The sequence below is a fragment of the Solanum lycopersicum genome, chromosome 7, assembly GCF_036512215.1.
Source record: "Solanum lycopersicum chromosome 7, SLM_r2.1".
NCBI lineage: Eukaryota > Viridiplantae > Streptophyta > Magnoliopsida > Solanales > Solanaceae > Solanum > Solanum lycopersicum.
This window is the reverse complement of record NC_090806.1, coordinates 11,437,711-11,457,049: the sequence shown is the minus strand read 5'-3', so window position 1 is coordinate 11,457,049 and position 19,339 is coordinate 11,437,711. Positions and strand designations below refer to the sequence as shown.

At 33.4% G+C, this 19,339-nt stretch overlaps 1 protein-coding gene across 6 annotated transcripts in view; it reads left to right on the top strand.

Annotated features, from left to right (window-relative positions):
• The window catches only part of LOC101267620 (protein TRANSPARENT TESTA 9), a 31,551-nt gene extending 27,740 nt beyond the window's left edge, over nt 1-3,811 (top strand). For all 6 annotated transcript variants that reach the window (XM_069286742.1, XM_004242872.5, XM_069286741.1 and 3 more), the window contains 7 exons: nt 159-293; nt 920-1,025; nt 1,113-1,184; nt 1,990-2,048; nt 2,210-2,369; nt 2,557-2,723; nt 3,078-3,811. In XM_069286742.1, the coding sequence (XP_069142843.1) occupies nt 159-293; nt 920-1,025; nt 1,113-1,184; nt 1,990-2,048; nt 2,210-2,369; nt 2,557-2,723; nt 3,078-3,353 (975 nt within the window). In that variant the 3' untranslated portion in view covers nt 3,354-3,811. The remainder of the gene's footprint in view (nt 1-158; nt 294-919; nt 1,026-1,112; nt 1,185-1,989; nt 2,049-2,209; nt 2,370-2,556; nt 2,724-3,077) is intronic.
• The last annotated feature ends 15,528 nt before the right edge of the window (nt 3,812-19,339 follow it).

Below are 19,339 nucleotides of genomic sequence, written 5' to 3'. Positions count from 1 at the left end.
CTTAAAATTCTTTAAGCTAGAGCTGTACAGGGACACAAATTTCAGTCTTTAGTATTGATGATTTGGTTACAGTTTTATTAGTAGCTACTTGTTATTGGTCTTGTATTAATTTAGTTTAAGATTGAAAATATCATCAAATAAGTGAACTTCTTTTATAGGTACTCGATGCATTGGTCAGTCTATTCTGCAGGTCAAATATTTCTGCAGAAACATTGTGGGATGGTGGTTGGCTTTTGCGCCAGTTGCTTCCATACAGTAAGGCGGATTTTAGAAGTCATCTTGAATTATTGAAAGTAAGTTGTTTTGCAAACAACTAGAAACTTACCTCTTGTACTTCTTCATTTGCTTTATCTATGTTGGTTGAATTTTTTATCTAATTGTGTCAGCAGTAGGTGGTGCGATAAAGGCTTGTAGCATTAAAGATTGCATTAAGCAAGTTTTTCGAAAAACGATGAGGATTATGCCTCTTTCACCCTACTCCCTTGGTCCCATTTTATGTGACACTTTCCCATTTACTCTTGCAAAAGAACACTTTTATCTTTGAGACTGCTTAATTTTTTATTCCTATTTACGCTGACGGACATGACTTGTTGGGACCCTCACCATCACTTATTTACAATCAAATGACTTGTGGAACTCTCTTCACCACTTATTTAAAAGAATACTTTTGGTGCTTTGCATATATTTGGTTAAATTCTCTTTCATCTCTTAAACTACATGCAAGTCAACACCGTATAAGTTGGACGGAGAAAGTAAGAATTATATCTTGTTAAAATCAAAATTTCCGAAGAGTCTTCATAGGAGGGTTGCTTCTTTCGTTCTCTTTACTAGATGATAAAAATAAATTTTAACTTTGATTGTAATAGTCATTTCTTGGTTAACCTGTTGTTAATGAGGTGGGTGTTTGTAATGTGTGAAGGATACATTCCACAATTGTACTAGTTGTATTCTTGATGAAACAAAAGGAACTTGGCCTGATCTGCTAATTATGGTACTATGTGATGAGTGGAGGAAGTGCAAAAGAAGTATGTTATGCCCATTCTTCCCCTTGTTAAATGTTTCTGCTATTCCCTTTAGATGATAAATTAATGTGAAGATCATGTCTCTTGCAGCTATTGAAGCTTCTTCTCCAAGGAAAGATCCTAAATTAATGCTTTTGCCCGCACACAAGTCCCTTTCTGAAGGTATGGTTGTTCCTCTCTTCCCTTATTGATCTTTTGGCTTTAATTATCTTAAGGTTATGAGAAGGAGAGAAAGCCCAAGATAGTCCCTTATCTTTGGGTTAAGACTCAGTCATCCTTGAATTTTTACCTGGAATACTAATAATCCCTTGTATTTGCAATTTTGGTGCACTTTTGTCTTTTGATCCTTACCTCAAACTTTTGCCTATTTCTTGACATTGATTTTCTCCAAAATTTATTTATGGAATGTTTAATTGTGTTTTTATATATTTAGTGGAAATAATAACCCCATGTGAGAGAAGGTGAAAAGAAAACTTGTTTTATTTAGTAGAGATATAACTTAAATTGACAGGTTTATCACGTCGATTTCACGTGCAATAATACAAAATTCTCTTCTTGCAACGTCATATGTCAAGGTGTTCTTTGTTAGTTGCAATTATATTTCTTCTGAACAGAACAAGGTGTTTTTCATCTCACCTTCGCTCACATGGAGTTATTATTTCTACTAAATGTGTAAAAAGATGATTGAACATTCCATATATAAAGTCATGGACAAAATCAGCATTAAAAAATAAGCAAAAATTTGGGGAAGACCAAAAGTACACCAATATTGCAAATGTGAGGGACTATTAGTGCCCCACATGATAACTCAAGGGTGACTTTGAGTCTTAACCCATAGATAAGGGACTATTTTTGTCAATTTCTCTATGAAAAGTAACTTCTAATTATTTAGAGTCTACTGAATGTTTGATTGGCATATCCTGACTCTTCTGCTTTTCATTTTGTTGTATTGTTTTTTCCATGACAGAAGTTGCTTCTGGGGAATCATCTTTTGCTGCTGGTGAAAGATTGTTCGAGATTGTCAAGGTTGTCCTGCATCTTATCTGACATGAATGCTGATGTTTAATGAATATTTGGGGCCTCCTCATGTTTGAGATGGAAAACTAGTGTCCACCGGGAATCTCCAATAATTAATAAACTTGGCTTTAAATTGATATCCTGCTAATCTTTGTTTTGATAATCTGCAGGTGTTTGTACTACTTCATCAGCTTCATATTTTTTCAGAAGGAAAATTGTTGCCCGATCAACCTCCTATACATCCTACAGTTGATGTCATGGAAACATCTCGAGCAAAAAGGGCTGGCATTGACAGTTTGGGTCCAAAACAAAGCGCTGAATTAAGTCTTGGTCAGTTTCTGTTTTTTGTTTATCCTGTATTCTTCCTAACAGCATTTCTAAACCTCAAAACAGAAGAAAAGAATTCATAACCTCCCAATGCCACATCAAATACTAGACCAAATGGTATTAACATATCTAGTCTATGAAGGGACCTATTGTCAACGTTCTAAACCTGCTTTGCTCTGTGGTTCTGTAGTTGGTGCGGTGCCTTGTAGAATTGCATTTGAGAGGGGCAAAGAACGTCATTTCCACTTTCTAGCCATCACTATAGGAACCTCTGGATGGCTTATCCTTGCTGATGAATTACCTGTGAGGCCAAGCTTTGGTGTGGTTCGTGTAGTTGCACCTCTGGGTGGTTGCAATGTAAGTATACCTTTTTTGGGGGCTAATACTGCTATCCATTTTTTAAATAAGCTATGCGCTGTTTTATTAGGTAGATTTTTTTATAAAAATGACTAGGCTGCTTTAGATAAAACTCAGACCTTGCATTGAGTAGCTTTAGAAGAACTAACAAAAAGAAAGCAAACAACCTTCTCGAAATGAACCTGAAAATTCGACCTTGCAATGATATCCCTAATCCCAGTGGTCTTTTAAAATGGAAACCTCACTAATTACTACTTCCCAATCTGTGGTAGACTGGAATTTTCTTTGAAGAAAAAATCAGTAGTTATAATCTATCTAGTCTATGGTTGTCATTTTCTTGCTTTCCCACTTCAGCCCAGAATTGACGAGAAGCACATGAGATGGTTACACCTTCGAATACGTCCATCCTCTTTCCCTTGCACAGATGGTGCAAAGCATACGGCCCATCCTAAAGTCAAGTCAAAAGCTTTGGTCGATGGGCGGTGGACTCTGGCTTTTCGAGATGAAGATTCTTGCAAAGCTGCTTTTTCTATGATTGTTGAAGAGCTCAAGTTACTGAGCAGTGAGGTTGAGAGAAGAATAAAACCTATGCTTGTCATTGAAAGAACTATTGATACTTCAACAAAATAGATTCAGGTCTCATGAGTCATGAGAGTACGTCTACAAGAATATGACCATATAGGGATTTTCACCAGTTTGATATTTCATTCTCTCTCTACCGCAATATCATTTTATAGCAGGTGGTGGAGATAATATTAAAGCTTTACCACCATTTTGTACATGTTTAAAGGAAGCCCTAGGTGTCTGTAAATTAGAGTATGTGATAGTGCCGCCCATTCTTGTATATTAGGTTACCTTTATCATTTCTGATGTATTAACTTTACTATTATGTATGGTCAATTTTTTAGTTCTTTGAATCCTCCTCCTTCCTCACATATGTAAAGATGTTGTAGCAACTCCGCAAAATGTAAAAGTTGTGACTTGTGAGCGAACTTCTGTTTTCACTAAGTTTGCTCAGTTTTCAGATACTCTGTGTTAAAAATTGGAGTTGCGTGCATTTATAAAGTATCTGTCAGTGTTTCATTCCATTTCAGTAAGTGTTTCATTTGTATATTTTAATGTGATCAAATTATTTCTGTAGTTTTTTTAATTATAAATTTTAATTTTTTGCTGTTGAAAAATCGATATAAACATTTACGTGCATCAAACTACATGAAGAGTAATTGCATGTATTAGTAAAATTCATCATTCGAAAAAATGGTATGATGTTAAGAAGGAACTTTCACATAATCAAATTACTCTGCATAGCTATAACTTGATAATTATAATTTGTAGCTACATGTTATATGGAGGAGAGAGGCGAGCGAGATTGGGAGAAAGAGGAGAGGCGAGAGAGGGGAAAAGAGTGGGAGAAAGGTGAATTGTATATGTATATTGGTTAGATAGTTGGATATTGTACATATGTATTTGTATATATGGCAAGAGAGATTGGGAGAGGGAGGAGAGAGGCGAACGAGAGTGGGAGAGGGAGGAGAGAGGCCAGCGAGATTGAGAGAGGGAGGTGAGAGGCAAGCAAGAGAGGGCAAAGAGCGGGATAGATGTGAATTGTATATGTATATAGGTTAAATAATTGTATAGTATATATATGTATTTGCATATTCTAGCGAATTATACATACACACACGTGACTAATTATAAAAACTCGAAGTCAGCCCACGTAATTAATGTATAATATTAGTAATGTATAATATTAGTCGCGAGTGATAATTATAGTAAATTATAACTATGATGAGTAATTAAATATTATAAGTTTATTTTGTTGCGTAATTTTCCCTTTGAAGAATCCACTGTATGTATTCATAACATAACATATATGGAAATTTTACACAGAATGAAAAACCTTCGGAACTTTGATATCAACGTGTTACCCCTTAATGGGTATGGCTAGGCTAGGGGTGGAAGTGGGGTTGAGTGGGTTTTGTCAAACACACAATTTTCAATTCGCTCCACCTCGTACAGTTTGACATAACATTTTTTTAGGTGAAATGGTCTGGTAGACTTTTATACTTGTATGTGTTTGTGTTTTAAACCCTTTTACTTAATCATTTATCAACTAGATTCATAAACTCAATATAAAAAAAGAAAACATATCAAACCCCTCTAACCATGACCAGACTTATGTGGTATTTAAAGGGTTGAGTTGGCAAGAGTGTAGTCACACACATGTGGAGGAGAGTGAACTTCATATTTAAATTTAAAAATATTTAAAAATAAAATATTAAATTTAAACAACTAAAAACTAAAATATTAAATTCAAATAAAAACTAAAATATTGAATTAAAACAACTTAAAACCAAAATAATAAAGAAATACTAAATTTTAAAAAGTCATCATCTTCTTCCTCAATTCCCCCTACTTTTCGTTCATCCCCATTCTTGCCCCTAACCCTTTAACCTTTATTCTCAAGACTTAGTATCACATTTAGCAGGGCATTGACACTTTCTAATCGTCAATCTCAAGTTGTTATCACTGGAGGGAGAAAGCAACGTTGATTTTATGGTGATGCTCGTCGGAGTCTACTGTTTCAAAGTGGAGTAATAGAGAGGTGGCATTGATCTTTTTCACCAGAACGGGAGGCGATAAGGGGGTTTAGTGGTACAACGGAGAGGATAGAGAAGAGAGGCGGTCCATGGTGGCTCGTAAGGGTCGTCGATGGTGTATCGACTTGCCATTACTGATTTTGTGGAGGTTAGAGAAAGAGGAAAGGAAAATAGTGAGGTTTGCAATGGAGATGGAGACGAGTACAAGTCTCGCCGGCAAGAAGAAGTGGTGGCGGCGACAACTTTTGCCGGTGGATTTTAATGTTACACTGTGCAGTCCCAAACTTTTTTTAATAAATTTATAATTTATTGTTTATTGTAATAAAGAGAAGTAGATAGAAGAAGAGGAATTTTCTTCTTATTCAAGTGTATATTCCAAATGGTGAGTGATATAGTGTTGAGATATCACTCCCAAAGGTCACAAATTAGTAGGCATAGTTATCCAAATGGTTCTTATCACCTTGGAAGCATATATACATGAATACAATTAAGTCTTGGTTATATCTAAAGGACAATCCACACACTTCAATGGATTTATAACACTCCTCCTTGGATGTCCGTAGATAATGTGCCTTGTTAAAACCTTACTAGAAAAAATCCAGTGGGAAAAAATTCTAGTGAAGGAAAAAAAGTACACATATGTTTTGGTACGCATTAGTTGTTGCCTCATTAAAAACCTTGCCACGAAAACTCAGAGGGACAAAACCCCCTATCAAGGGAAAAAGAATACAACACGTATTATACTCCCCCTCATCAAAACATCACTTATTTTCTTATGATGATGTCATCCAGTCTTATATACCAACTTCTTAGATATTAAAAGCCTCTTTGTGATCAACTCACAATCATGAATATTTTGCATGATTGAACTTATTTATGATACCATTTTCTGATTTCATGAATTTGATGAGGCTTTGAGTTTAGCCGAATACATTCTTGACAATCACTCTATTCGTGATCTCATTACTGCAAGTAAATTTCTCATTCAAACTGTTCATAGCAACAATCATCTTATGGACACTTTCATTTGCAGTTGATTATTTTCGTACATTGTGATTGGTATATTCTTTTTAAAGAAAAATCACACATTTCTTGAATATGGTGTGTCATTGATCTTAACCAAATGCACTCTCAACTTGCTTCATAGAGGACTATTATTTTTGCATGTAGGCTACAAATGATTGTTCAATTGATCGCCAAGATATTCTTGTGCCTCCACATGTAAACAAATAGCGTGTTTGAGATCCAGCTTCATGCGAATCAGATAATTATTCTGCATCTGCTTAACTAATCAATTCTGCCTTGGATTTCTCGGAATAGAATAAATCCATAACCATGGTCCTTTAAGGATATTTGAGCATGTGGTTAACACCATTTCAATGTCCTTTTGTTGGGGAAGAACTGAATCTTGCCAATAAATTAACTGCAAAATAAATATCTGGTCAAGTATTGTTAGCAAGATGGACTAATGCTCTGATTGCACTAAGATATGGAGTTTCATCACCAAGAAGCTCTTCATCCTTCTTTTGAGATCAAACTGAATCAACATTTATGTCAAACAATCTCATAATCATTGGGGTGCTCAATGAACGAATTTGATTTATCTATATCAAAATCGCATCAAAACTTTTTTGTGTATGTTGATTGACGGACAAATATTTCATTCGTCAAATTTTTAATCTTAGGCAAGACAAAATTTTATCTTTTCAATATCTTTTCATTTTAGATCCCCTTCTCAAATACTCAATAGCTTTTAAAGCTCATTTTTCATAAAAATTTAACGACAGTTAGGTCATTCTTTTTGTACCCTTTTCTTCCTTGATTATTTCAATCCATATAAGAATTCTTGAAGCCATCATCGCCTTTGGGCAGTACAAACGGTCGGACGGCATCGGGTGTGGCATGCCATCATAGCCCTTGGACTTTATTGAGAAAGTTCCATCCAAACTTTTATGCTTCAGACACCTCGATTACCTCAAGGATTTCTATATAACCTTCATTATTGTCTAGCTAGACATGATAATTATTCATTATATGCATTTAAGTTTTTTATATGTTGTCATATCAAAACAAACCTCATTGCATCCACCATAAGAGAAAACATCTCCAATAATGTCGGAAATTTTGCGACAAATCTTTATGCCCCAAGACACAAGTTGTACTTGATATATTACGATTATACTATCACATAATAATTTATTGTATCCCACTGACATTATACATTGATTTATGGACTATTAGTCCAAAACATCACTTTTCTAAGTGAAACAATATACTTGAATTATGTATTTTACTTGGCCAACCATTTATCTGTCCACACTATATGAAAAATTTGAATTCAAGATTCTTGTCACAATTTATATCATTAAGCGCTACCTCATATCAAAGATACCGTCGACAGTTATTTGATATCGATTTCAACATGACATAACTTATCGAACTTAATTTTTCATTATTTTCAGGTACTTGAACCTTTTCCAAGGTTTTATGAAGTTTTATATCGTGGTGCTATCTTATTGCCTCATTATCATGACCATATTGATGATTTGCTCCTCTCATTCCTCAAGGAATTTGATATTTGGAATCGATTGGTCTATACGCTTTCGACGTATCATAGACTCTGTCCATCAAGGACTTCACATTGGATCATTTGCAGTTGAATTATATCATAGGATCAATACATTCATCTGATAATTGAGTTGCAACATTATGCAAATGAATTATCTCTTGAACTTTAAGTTCACATATTTATTTAACACGAGGATCTAGATAATTCATCATTAAACCTCACACACAATTTTCAGCTGTCAATCATCTCTTCCCCTAATGTTAGAAAATATAACATTCATCCCAACCTTATTTGAGAATTCATCTTTGTGTGTGGTGGAACAATTAAAATCATAATCGCACATTCAATATTTTAGATGAAAAATTATTTGATTCCTGAACCTGAACAAATGTTAGTGGAGAAACCTTGTTGGCTTAATACATACATGTCTTGCTACATGTTAAATAAAATAATCTCATATTTGGGAGTTTTGTTCTCATAGTCATGATTAGCTATAATTGGAGGCATACAATTTGTGCTAAATCAACCAGCATTGTCAATATAATTTCATAATTTGGAACTGTGCTCTTAATTCAACAATTCGAGCAAACAATGTTACAAACCCCAATTTCTAAGTTGACACCAAAGCACATATGATCATCGCATAGATGCATCCAACATATAGTTGCAAATGATCCACATGACAGGTGAATGGACCCATATTCACTTTTTTATATGTTTCAAAAATTTCACCGAATTATAATCCCAACCTTAGCTGGTACAATAAAAACAAGCAACACAAGAGAATTCTTAAAGAATCTTTTATTTCTTATCATATAAGCTACATAAATTCTCAATTATATTTTCATCACATTTAAACCATGATGGTCAACTGATTATGCCAACTGATATTTATTTTAGTACACGTATAATTTATTTTTGCATGGGATTTCATCAACATGTTCATGTTTGTCTGCAACAAACAAGAGGAAAAGTGGGGTAATCTTTTACATAAATATTAATAACCCTCTTCGATTGTAGTAATTATAACACTCTGTAGCCAATCAGACCAAAAATTATTTTTTCAGAAAAATCTGTAGGTGCTAACAATGGTGGCATCGACGGACCGTAGCCTGAACCACGGTCCGTCCCGCACAACCGTCGATGGGATCAAAAACTCCCAAAAATTTCAGCCTAGAAAAATTGGTTAAGTCTTGGACGACAGACGGACTTACGACCGTCCATCAAGACTCCCTTCAACCACTCTCTGACAAGAGCTATGGATGACCACATGGTTCGTAGGTGGAAAAAATTTACAGCCAGTTAAGGGAAAATGCAGTTGGGTCAACTTAAAATGATCATAACTCTTAGCACAAAATGAATTAGGTCTCCCATGACCTACCCACAGATAGATAATTGAATTATCTTTCCATAGACACCAATCTTGCTAAAATCAGATCTCCGAGTTAAACGTTATGCCCATTTTAGTAAAGACATGTCGAACAGGCCCTCACGACGGATCCACCGACGGGGCGTCGTGCGCACGACGGACCGTCAGTCCTGGCCGTCGTGAGGCTCGACAGCAACCTTCTCAGAGGTCTTTTTGAACTTTTCCATTCCGTTTAAACCCTAAGTTACGTCTTTTTGACCCTAAATCATTAGATTTTTAGTCACTTTAAGCCTAGAAACATAATTAAAACATATCCCAGTCAAATCATTAAATCAAAACTTAGAAAAATAAAAGCAAGAGAGGAGAAAAAAAAGTTCAAGAACCCTAGTTCAAGAACACCACAAGCTCTAACAGTTTCAGCCCCAAAACTTAAGTATTTTTTCGTGGATTTCATCACCAGGTATGTGGGATTTCACTAATGGGTTCCTTTTACCCATTGGGTCCTTAGTTTCAGTCAGTTCTTGATTCTCTTATCGTGATTAAACCTAGGGTTTTTAGAACTTTGATATAACTTCATGAATTTATTAAATATATGTTCCAAATCAGATTATCATGTTATTACTCAGATTATCGCATGAATTTAAGAACCCTAGCTTTGTATTTCTTTAGTTCTTGAATTACACATGCTTGGTCATATATTTCAAACACTTCAGATATGCATGCCTCAGTTATAAATGCATAATTACCAGATTAATTTTTGCATTCTCAGTTTGCTTGTTCAGTTTCGAGCTATCCAGTATTTATAGAAATTCATATATAATCAATTAATTTACAAAATTCATTGGGAGTAGCATAATACTGAGTTGGACTAGGGTTTAGCGTACCCAATAGTCCCAAAACTACTAGCCGAGTAGGTTGTAAGTCCCCTCTGTGGGCAATCAGCTTAGTGATCACGCCAACATGCCTTTATACCTTTGGTAGGGTATATTGGGTCCTCTCAATGGGGTGTATACATCAGACTCCATATTTAGATCTAGTGGTTTTATTATCGGTTATTAGTCGCTCCCGCACTTCATTCAGACTCTCTGCATTGACCAATTATCAATATATTCAGTATTCAGTTTCAGCATGTTATAAATTGGTCATTGCATCCAGTTAGCTCAGAAATCAGCACATCACGTTCAGATCATTATACTTGTTTTTGTGCTTGTTCAGTTATATTTTATTTCAGTTTTACTGTATCCTACATGATTAGTACTGACGCATACGTGCGCTGCATCTTCTCGTGATGTAGGTTCAGGTTCTCAGCATCCAGATCACGCATAGATCAATTTCTCAATCTCCAGTTCAGCAGATTCAGTGGTGGGTCCTCATTCTTCGAGGACAACAGTCATGAGTTTCATTTCAGTCTTTAGTCATTTAGTTTTAGTTTTTGCAAGATTTAGTTGGGGCTTTTCCCAGGCTATTTTCAGACACAGTTAGATTTATCTTAGTATTGAGTTAATATTTCTTATGTATTAAACTCATTTTTTCAAATATCTCAGTTATAGAATATGGGTATTCCCCATCTTTTCATTCTAAGTATGATTTAGCTTCCGCAACAGTATATTATCTTTAGTATGCCCATGATCATGCCAGCAGGGTTAGCTTGGGATCACTTGTGGTCCTAGGTTCCTTGTCTGCGTCTTGGGGGTAGCTCGGGGCGTGACAGTAATATGAGGATAACAAATATTTTCATAATTTATAGTCTCAATATTTCTTTTTAATTCATTCGAAACTTAAAAAGTTTCTTTTGAGACTTACTACAACCGTACCCCAATATGATTCCTCTGGAAATATCAAAACTCGTTAGAGCATGTAATTTATTTCTGTGTACTATCACATATTTCATGACACCATCCATATGATGAACATCTCCTTCAAGGAGAAAACTATATTGTTATTGTCATCGTCAAAATTATTACTAGCAAGACATGTTTCTTGCTTTACTTTTGTTGTACCATAGGTACACAATAAATGACGAATTTGTATTGTCATACAATATCTTTGATCATGACCACAACCTTTATAGGCAAAAGTTACTACTTTCTTTTTGCCCTTTCGTTAGTTCATAACAAATGTACCATAATATTCATGACGTATAAACGCACATGATCATTGACCGTTCATGGCAAATAAAATTTATTTATTTCTCTCAAACCTCTCGTAGAGGTGAATTGTGACATATATCTAACCTTTCATGAATATATTTTTATTCATATTTTTCCTTATATTTTTCCATATTCACTCATGCCTATTACAAGCCACAATCGTTTCATGAGTTGACGATAATCATTTATGCATGTCATACCTTTATATTTGCCATATTTACATGATTCACCTCAACATCACTTTGAAAAATAGAGTGCAGCACAACTTTATATTCTTTTATTTTGATGGAGGATCTATAAAACTTGTCAAATTATTGGGTTGACAACATTCACAAGTCCAATGACCTTTCATATCATTTTGATAATAAAAATTGCCTTCACATTTTGAAGGACTATTTGAAGAACCCATAATGTTCTTCCTTTTATAATTACCACAACGATGACTATTATAATTATGTCATTTCACGCCCTTCTTCATATCGTTAATCATTTGTCATATTTTAGACTAATTATTTACTATTATCGCATTCATACGATAGAATGAAGCAAGTTTACATTGAATTTCAAATTATCATATGTTGCTATCATATTTTTTTCAAGGAATATAGCAAATTCAATAGGACGAATTTCAAGGCTTTTCATCAAAACCTTGTTCATCATTATATCATCACTATGGTGCATTGCCTCAAACTTAATGTCTTATCCATATATGGCGTGTTACGCCAAATTTATGGGACTTGAACTCAATCCTTATCATCATGGTGCATCAAAACTCAAATTGATGTCTAACCCTCTTGGTGCGATAGAACTTGAATCTACCGTCTTACCCTAAAGTAATTTTTCTTATGGTGCATCCAAACTTTAACCTGATATCTTACTCTTTTAGTGCGATAAGACTTGAATCCATCATCTTACCCTCTAGTAATTATAAATATTAATAAGTTCCTCATAATTAACACTAAGAAAATCAACATGAAAATTTACTTTTTTTATCCTTCAATTTTTTTCTGAAACGAAGAATTGTTGGTATAACTATAAACCAATGTATAAAATTGTTAAAGCAAAACAAACGAATATCTTGTACCTTTTCATATGACACATATACTAAAATAAACTATTAGTATAAGAGGAACTTTTGAAAATATAAATGTGTAACAAGAAAATTAAATGGAACTTGTTCCTCCTCACAAGTGTTTCAACTACAACACTTTTGCGAAGAGCTACCACTTTTAGAGCATATTCGTGCTGATAACGTGTATAATAAAGAGAAGTAGATAGAAGAAGAGAAATTTTCTTCTTATTCAAGTGTATAACCCAAATGTGAGTGATATCTCTATTTATAGTGTTGAGATATTACTCCCAAATGTCACAAATTAGTAGAGATAGTTATCCAAATGGTTCTTATCACCTTGGAAGTATGTATACAATTAAGTCTTGAGTATATCTAGAGGACAATCCACACAATCCAATGGATTTATTATATTTTATTTGATGTAACTTTGTTTAATAATTTTAAAAAATAAATAATGAAGATAATTATGACATGAATTTAATTTATGTGACATGGATTTGATATGTCACCTATTAAATGCGAGTGAACTACACACATGATAAGAGGGGTTTAAAAGTATTCGTTTGAGTGAGTTTAAGGGTTTAGTTATGGTTAAGTAGACGTATTCACAATACAAACTCGTACAAGTACAAGGGTCCACCAGACCATTGCCTTTTTGTTATTCTCAACCTGCTTAGCCCCAGCCTAATAAATTCGTTCTGCTCCGTACTACTTGAGTTTTTTTCCTTACTTTTATCACCTATATATACAAGTATTTTAAAGTTTTATAAAGTACCATTGAATTTAACATTTAGCAGGTTTAATTGAAAATAAACCCAAACGAAAATCCAAATCTTTAAAAAGTAAAAAACAAATGTGGCAGACACCTAAAACTTTGTCGACAAATATTGTAGGAGATCCACCCCTGCCTGGCACCTGCATAATTTTTAAAAACCAAAGCTTTGACCCGCCTTGCCTCGCAGTCTCATTCGATTAGAGATTGACCTGCCCTGATAGCTTTAAACCCACATCACCCCCATTGGCTATCTTAGGTATGAAATAACTATTCTGTTGGATTGGCCATGTAATTCGTGACCAGTGGTGTTAAATGGGCTGGTTGGGTCAAATGTGGGCGGGTTGAAAATGGATAATCATTCAATCCGTCCATATTTGATATGGGTAAAAATTGATTTTGTAATAAATGGGTCGGATAAAATACTATTTTATCAATACTTTCATGAGTAAATAGTACTTTACTTAAGAATTCAATATGGAGAAGATATTTTAGTCCCTTTTTAGATGAAAATTTGAACATGCTTCATTTAGTTTTATTGCATTATAAAAGTAAATTAATAAATTAAATCCTGTAAGTTTTCAATATAAAATAAATTTATGTAATAACAAGATGAAAATATTTTTAATTTCAAAGTAAATGAATATTTGTAATTTTAGGACTAAAACATGTTTAATGCACTTTAAGTAATGTCAATACTAATACATGATTTGCTTATTTTACACTATTATTGATTATCCAATATTAATTAAAATAGATAAATAAAATGTATTATAATGAACAAAAGAAATGTACATCTAAATTATATATATTTGGAGGATCAAAGACTTCACATTTTCAATTAAAGAGATTAATAGTTAGTTCTATAGAATAACATTAAAAGCAAGAGAAATTACACTATTTTTAGTGATATTATTAATTTTGAGTCAATAAAACTTAGAAGCTTAACTCATTTGACTAATTCATATTTTACCTATATTTATATGGGTCAAATATGGGTATCAATCCATATTTTATTCATGTAAAAAATTACTCACCCAACCCATTAAAATATGGACGGTTTAGGCGGGTCACCTGAATATGAGCTCATTTTGCCGATATATGGATTAATTGTTTAGAGTCAAGATTGTAATTTTTATGTTGTTGGATACTCAATGTTTTTCTTTTCACTTCAATTTGATCGATATTATTATTTATAACGAATTGTAGGTAAAATTGGAAAACTGGGAGGACAAAAGAAAACCAGATGGGATGGGTTATTATTGACCCGCTTGTTAATATTTAATAGATGTTCGAAAAGAACAATAGCTAAGACGAAATAAAAATAATAATTTCAGTATAATGTCGAATATTTAAGACTTTTTCAAGTGAAGTTTTAGTAACTATAATGGTATTCAAAGTTTATAACAAAAAATAGATTAAGGAAAAGGTGCTTACTTTCATAATTTTAACGGTTAAATTAGCTTTAACTTAATGCTTGAGCAAAACAAAGAAAGGAAGGTTGTAATTAGATTTTTTAAAAATCCTATTGGTATTTTTTGTTGTGAGAAACACCTTGTACGTCACTAGTCATTCATTTAACCCCCCCCCCCCCCCCCCTCTATAATATGTTTTTCCTTCTTTTTTTTGTTGGCGTATTACAACCCTTTGTTTTTCAATAATTTGGACCTCTTATGTATAACTATTAGTCTTTCATTTTTTTGTGCTATTCTCTTTTTCTTGTTCAACAACAGAGAACCTGTTGTTAGTCTTCACCTTAGATTGACTGATGTGCTCTTTGTTAGTATTGATCTCTTTTGCTTTCTACCATTGGCAGTTATGTCTCTATTCTTTATTATATTTGGAGAATTAAAATAGAAGAGTGTAGGGTTCGAGATGACCTAATACTTGTATTAATTGACTTTTTGATTAATAGACTTTGGGTGAACTACCAAAATCTTCTTTTTCTGAGTGGTCTTGTAAACAATTATCTTTACGTTGTTTTAGCAAATAATCATACTTAATTAAACAATTATCTTTACGTTATTTTAGCAAATAATGATACTTAATGGCAATTCACTTTGATACTATTTTATCTATGTTGTATCCTCTTCACTTATTTATATTGTCATGACCCAAAGTATATACTAGGTGTAATATGACGTATAGAACCCCGAGAAGCGTTACACAATTTACTTACCATACATCATAAAATATAGTAGATACAAAGACTTTTAGATAAATTATTTCATACAAAAGAGTTTGACAAAAAAGGAAGTCTGAAAATAAGTTTCAAAGCCATCTAATACATCATAAGGAAAGTTATTAGAATGTAACTCGTATATACATCAGATACAAAGTTTGAAATGAAAAGATATAAAGCAATAAAGGAGTCTTAATCCTCGAAACACGAGGACTCACCAATTTTTAAAGTCTATGAAGGATCACTAGCCATGAGTTTGGAAGGGAGGAACGTCAGGAACGTCAGACCCTACATTAATGAAACAATGTATGTACAAGTAAGCATTAGAACATATAATGTTCTAAGTATGAGATAATATGCATAAACATAGGAATGATAATATAAGTTACTTAAAACGAGTAAACATGATAACATAAGTGACTTAAAATGAGTAGGCATGATCATAATGGTACATTAAAAAGCTAGGTGGAAAATGATGAGATATTGAGATTATGATAATGGTAAATGGATTGTGAGTCACCCATGAGTCTTTTTCTAGAAGCTAGTGCTCAGCAAGGTGTATACGACAATTTGTGTGACGACCTTGGTACCACCACCACATCATCTTATTATTTCATCTTCTCATTGCATCGCATTGGCCAATATTATTGTGTTGTACAATTTGTTTTTGTGCTGATTTAACTATTATATGCCCTTTTATGTGTTTACTTTATTTGTGCCTCTCCTTATAAATTGGAGGCACCAATCCCGAATTGGACTTTTCTACGTGAAGGTGAAAGCATTTCATAGTTTATTTCTTAAGTCTATTTAGTTACTTATACTCAATTCGATTAATCCACTAAGTACTTAAACATTGTACTTACCTCCTACTTTTTTTTATCCATTTCATGCATATCCTAGTTAGGGTGATTTTCGTATCAGTTGATTGGATCAATAGAGTTATCTCTTTTGGAGTTGTGGTGACTGCGTACTTTTCGGATCTCCATTAGCCTCCATATATCCTTTTAAAGTCTTTAACTTTTCTTTCAAAGACTTGAGATGTATTTCATAATTTAGAAATTAATTAAATGGTCTTTATTCTTATACTACCAAATTTCGGTATATTCATTATTTCTTTTACCATTTATGACTGGACTTTTCTTCGTAAGTCTCATATGTGTATTTCTTTTGGCTTACACACTTTTTTGGAGTTACAGGATGTGTGTCATCATGACCTCAATTTTTGGGTCGTGAAAAGTTATTTAAACTCTGTTGTAGCGATGTGATAGGGAGGGATAGAGATTGGATGAGTGCCTGACTCCGAATTCATGCAAAAATCAATATTCCACTCCGAATTTTATGGTTTTAATTAAATAAACCTATGAACCCATGTAATTGATGATCCCTAGTTTTTGACTACTTTATGGGTTAAGTGATATTGTCTTAATGCTTATGAATTCTAGTGTAGTTTTCTATGAGCTATTAAATGATTAAGAATTGTATGCAATTGATGTATAATTGGTATTAGATTGATAAATATATATTGAATTGGCTTAGTTTCATTGAGTATTGTGATTATTGTATTGAATTGATGTTCATGGTCATGGGTAAGGGTCTTATGGTATTGAATTGGATCATTTAGACATGGATTGAAGTGGTGAGAATGGATTAATGGTAAGCTGCCATAATTCTCTTTATTTTATGTTAATTAGACTTTAATTATGTTGAGATTGGTATGGTCCACTTATGGTGGCGGTGCTATGTGCTTTACTTGCAATTGATGTGGTGTTGTCGGCGTTACTTTATGTATTATGATGATCATGAACTTGTCGACACTACTTGAAGTATTAGGATGATTTGTGTATTTGATTATGTGAAGTATGATCATATATACCTACATGTTAGTAATGTGAAAGTATGTGTTCTTCTATTGATATTGTTAGGTGATCATGTTAGACTATGACTATGTCCTTATGTGTGTAGTCTTAGAGTTGATGCATGATTGATTATTTCTACTTGACTATATGAGTCTATGATGGTTATATTGATGATGTTATAGTAGTTTATAGGATGACCTAAATATGATGTTGGTTATGTCTATGTATTTCTAAAGTGATATGTTATATGTGAAGTATGTTGTGTCTTGATTTGGTAGACTTGTGTACCTTACTTGATACATGTATGAATGTCAATATGAGATGTCTTGACTTAAGATGCTAAATGACATGTGACCTTGAATGTATGAATGACATGTAACCTTTAATGATGTTAAGAAGGTTATTTATATGGAACCTTGAACCTAGTGGTAAGGTTGTTAACATGAAGTCGAAAGTCGTAATGGTATCCTTCATATAATGAATGATGGACTTAGGGTTGGTTGGATGGAACAACATCATATCATCCTTAGAAAATTCATGATGAGCTATCTTGTCGCCATTGTAAGGTAGCCCTAAAGGACCTCTTTGGTAAGGTGAATGTGATTGGGTTATGAACTTGATATGGAACCCCTTTAAGTTAAATGAACCTTTAATGTAAATTACTCGATGAGAACAAAGGCTAGCACCGAGTGATTATGGTAAGGAAAGTAGATCTAGTTAAAGGATGAGTCTAGAGTACAAAGTAAGCCCTTCATATTTCTTAACCATGTGCCTACATGGGATGTGTCCTAGTTCTACCCTTGACAAGTAGAACACCCTCATAGTAGTAGGTTACAACTCCAGATTCCATGTTTAGCTTTCATGGTCTATTTCGATTATTGGATATTCTCATCACATGGGATAACTATTAGCATTAGAGAAGTTTTATGAAGTTTAGATGGTGGTATGAGACGTTATCTAGACATTGCACAATAGGCTTTGAAGATGTTAGTGAGAGTCCCTAGGTCTTCTTCAATACCATTAATTGGATGTCCTTATGTGATGAATGTCTCTTAAATGTACTACTGAATGTAATGACTTAAGTTAAGAAAGTATGTTAAATGAATAAGTACTTATCTAGAGTAGTTAAGGGTTGTCTAGTTAAGGTGTGAAGAGGGCATAGAAATGGTGACTTCGTATCTTACCTAGATAAGTCTTAAGGATAACTCTAGCTAGAAAATATGATTGATTATGTAGACATGATCCAAACTTATGTAGTCTTAAGGTTTACTTAGGTAATCTTGAAAAGGTCAATGATGGACTTATCTTCTTGATTTACTTAAGTAAGTCTTTTAATAACCTTTGGAAGGGAGAATGTGATATTATATGTATGTTGTTGTATTAAATAAATAATCTTATCCTAGGCAATCTATAGGATCTCTTAAGTGTGTGTGTAAGGGATTTTATGGGCGGTCGCTTCACAACTCACTCAAGTGAACCTTACAATCACCTTTGGTAAAAGGATCTCATGTTGATGTGGTTGATGTATTGTAAGTGTGTGTATCTCATTATAGGTGGTCTTAAGGATTATTTAGGTGTGTCTAGAGAAGGTGTATGAGCGGTCTCTCTTTGTCTTACTTAAGTGAGTCTTAGGATAACTTTTAGTGAGATGATTGCATGCTAGAATGTATTCTTTGTGAAGTTGATATGCGTGAATTCATCCACTGTAACAGTGACATAGTTCACTGTAAGGTTTTATAAAAATGTACTAAATTGATTAAGTGAATTCTTATGTGTTTCTAAGGTGTTAAATGTTGTTCTTATGCTTATGATATGATATTTTAATCAAAAGATGCATATTCCAATAAATGTCCGTTTTCATGATTTTTATACATTATGTCATACTTAGAACATGTGTTTGTACTAATTTCATGCTTTTATCTATCTCTAAAGTGATTCATAGGTGAAGGTTATTTTTGGAGATAATCTTGGATTAGAAGATCTTTAAAGAAAGTTGAAGTATGTCCTCATTTGACTCGAGGGCATATATGTCTTTTACTTCTTTCA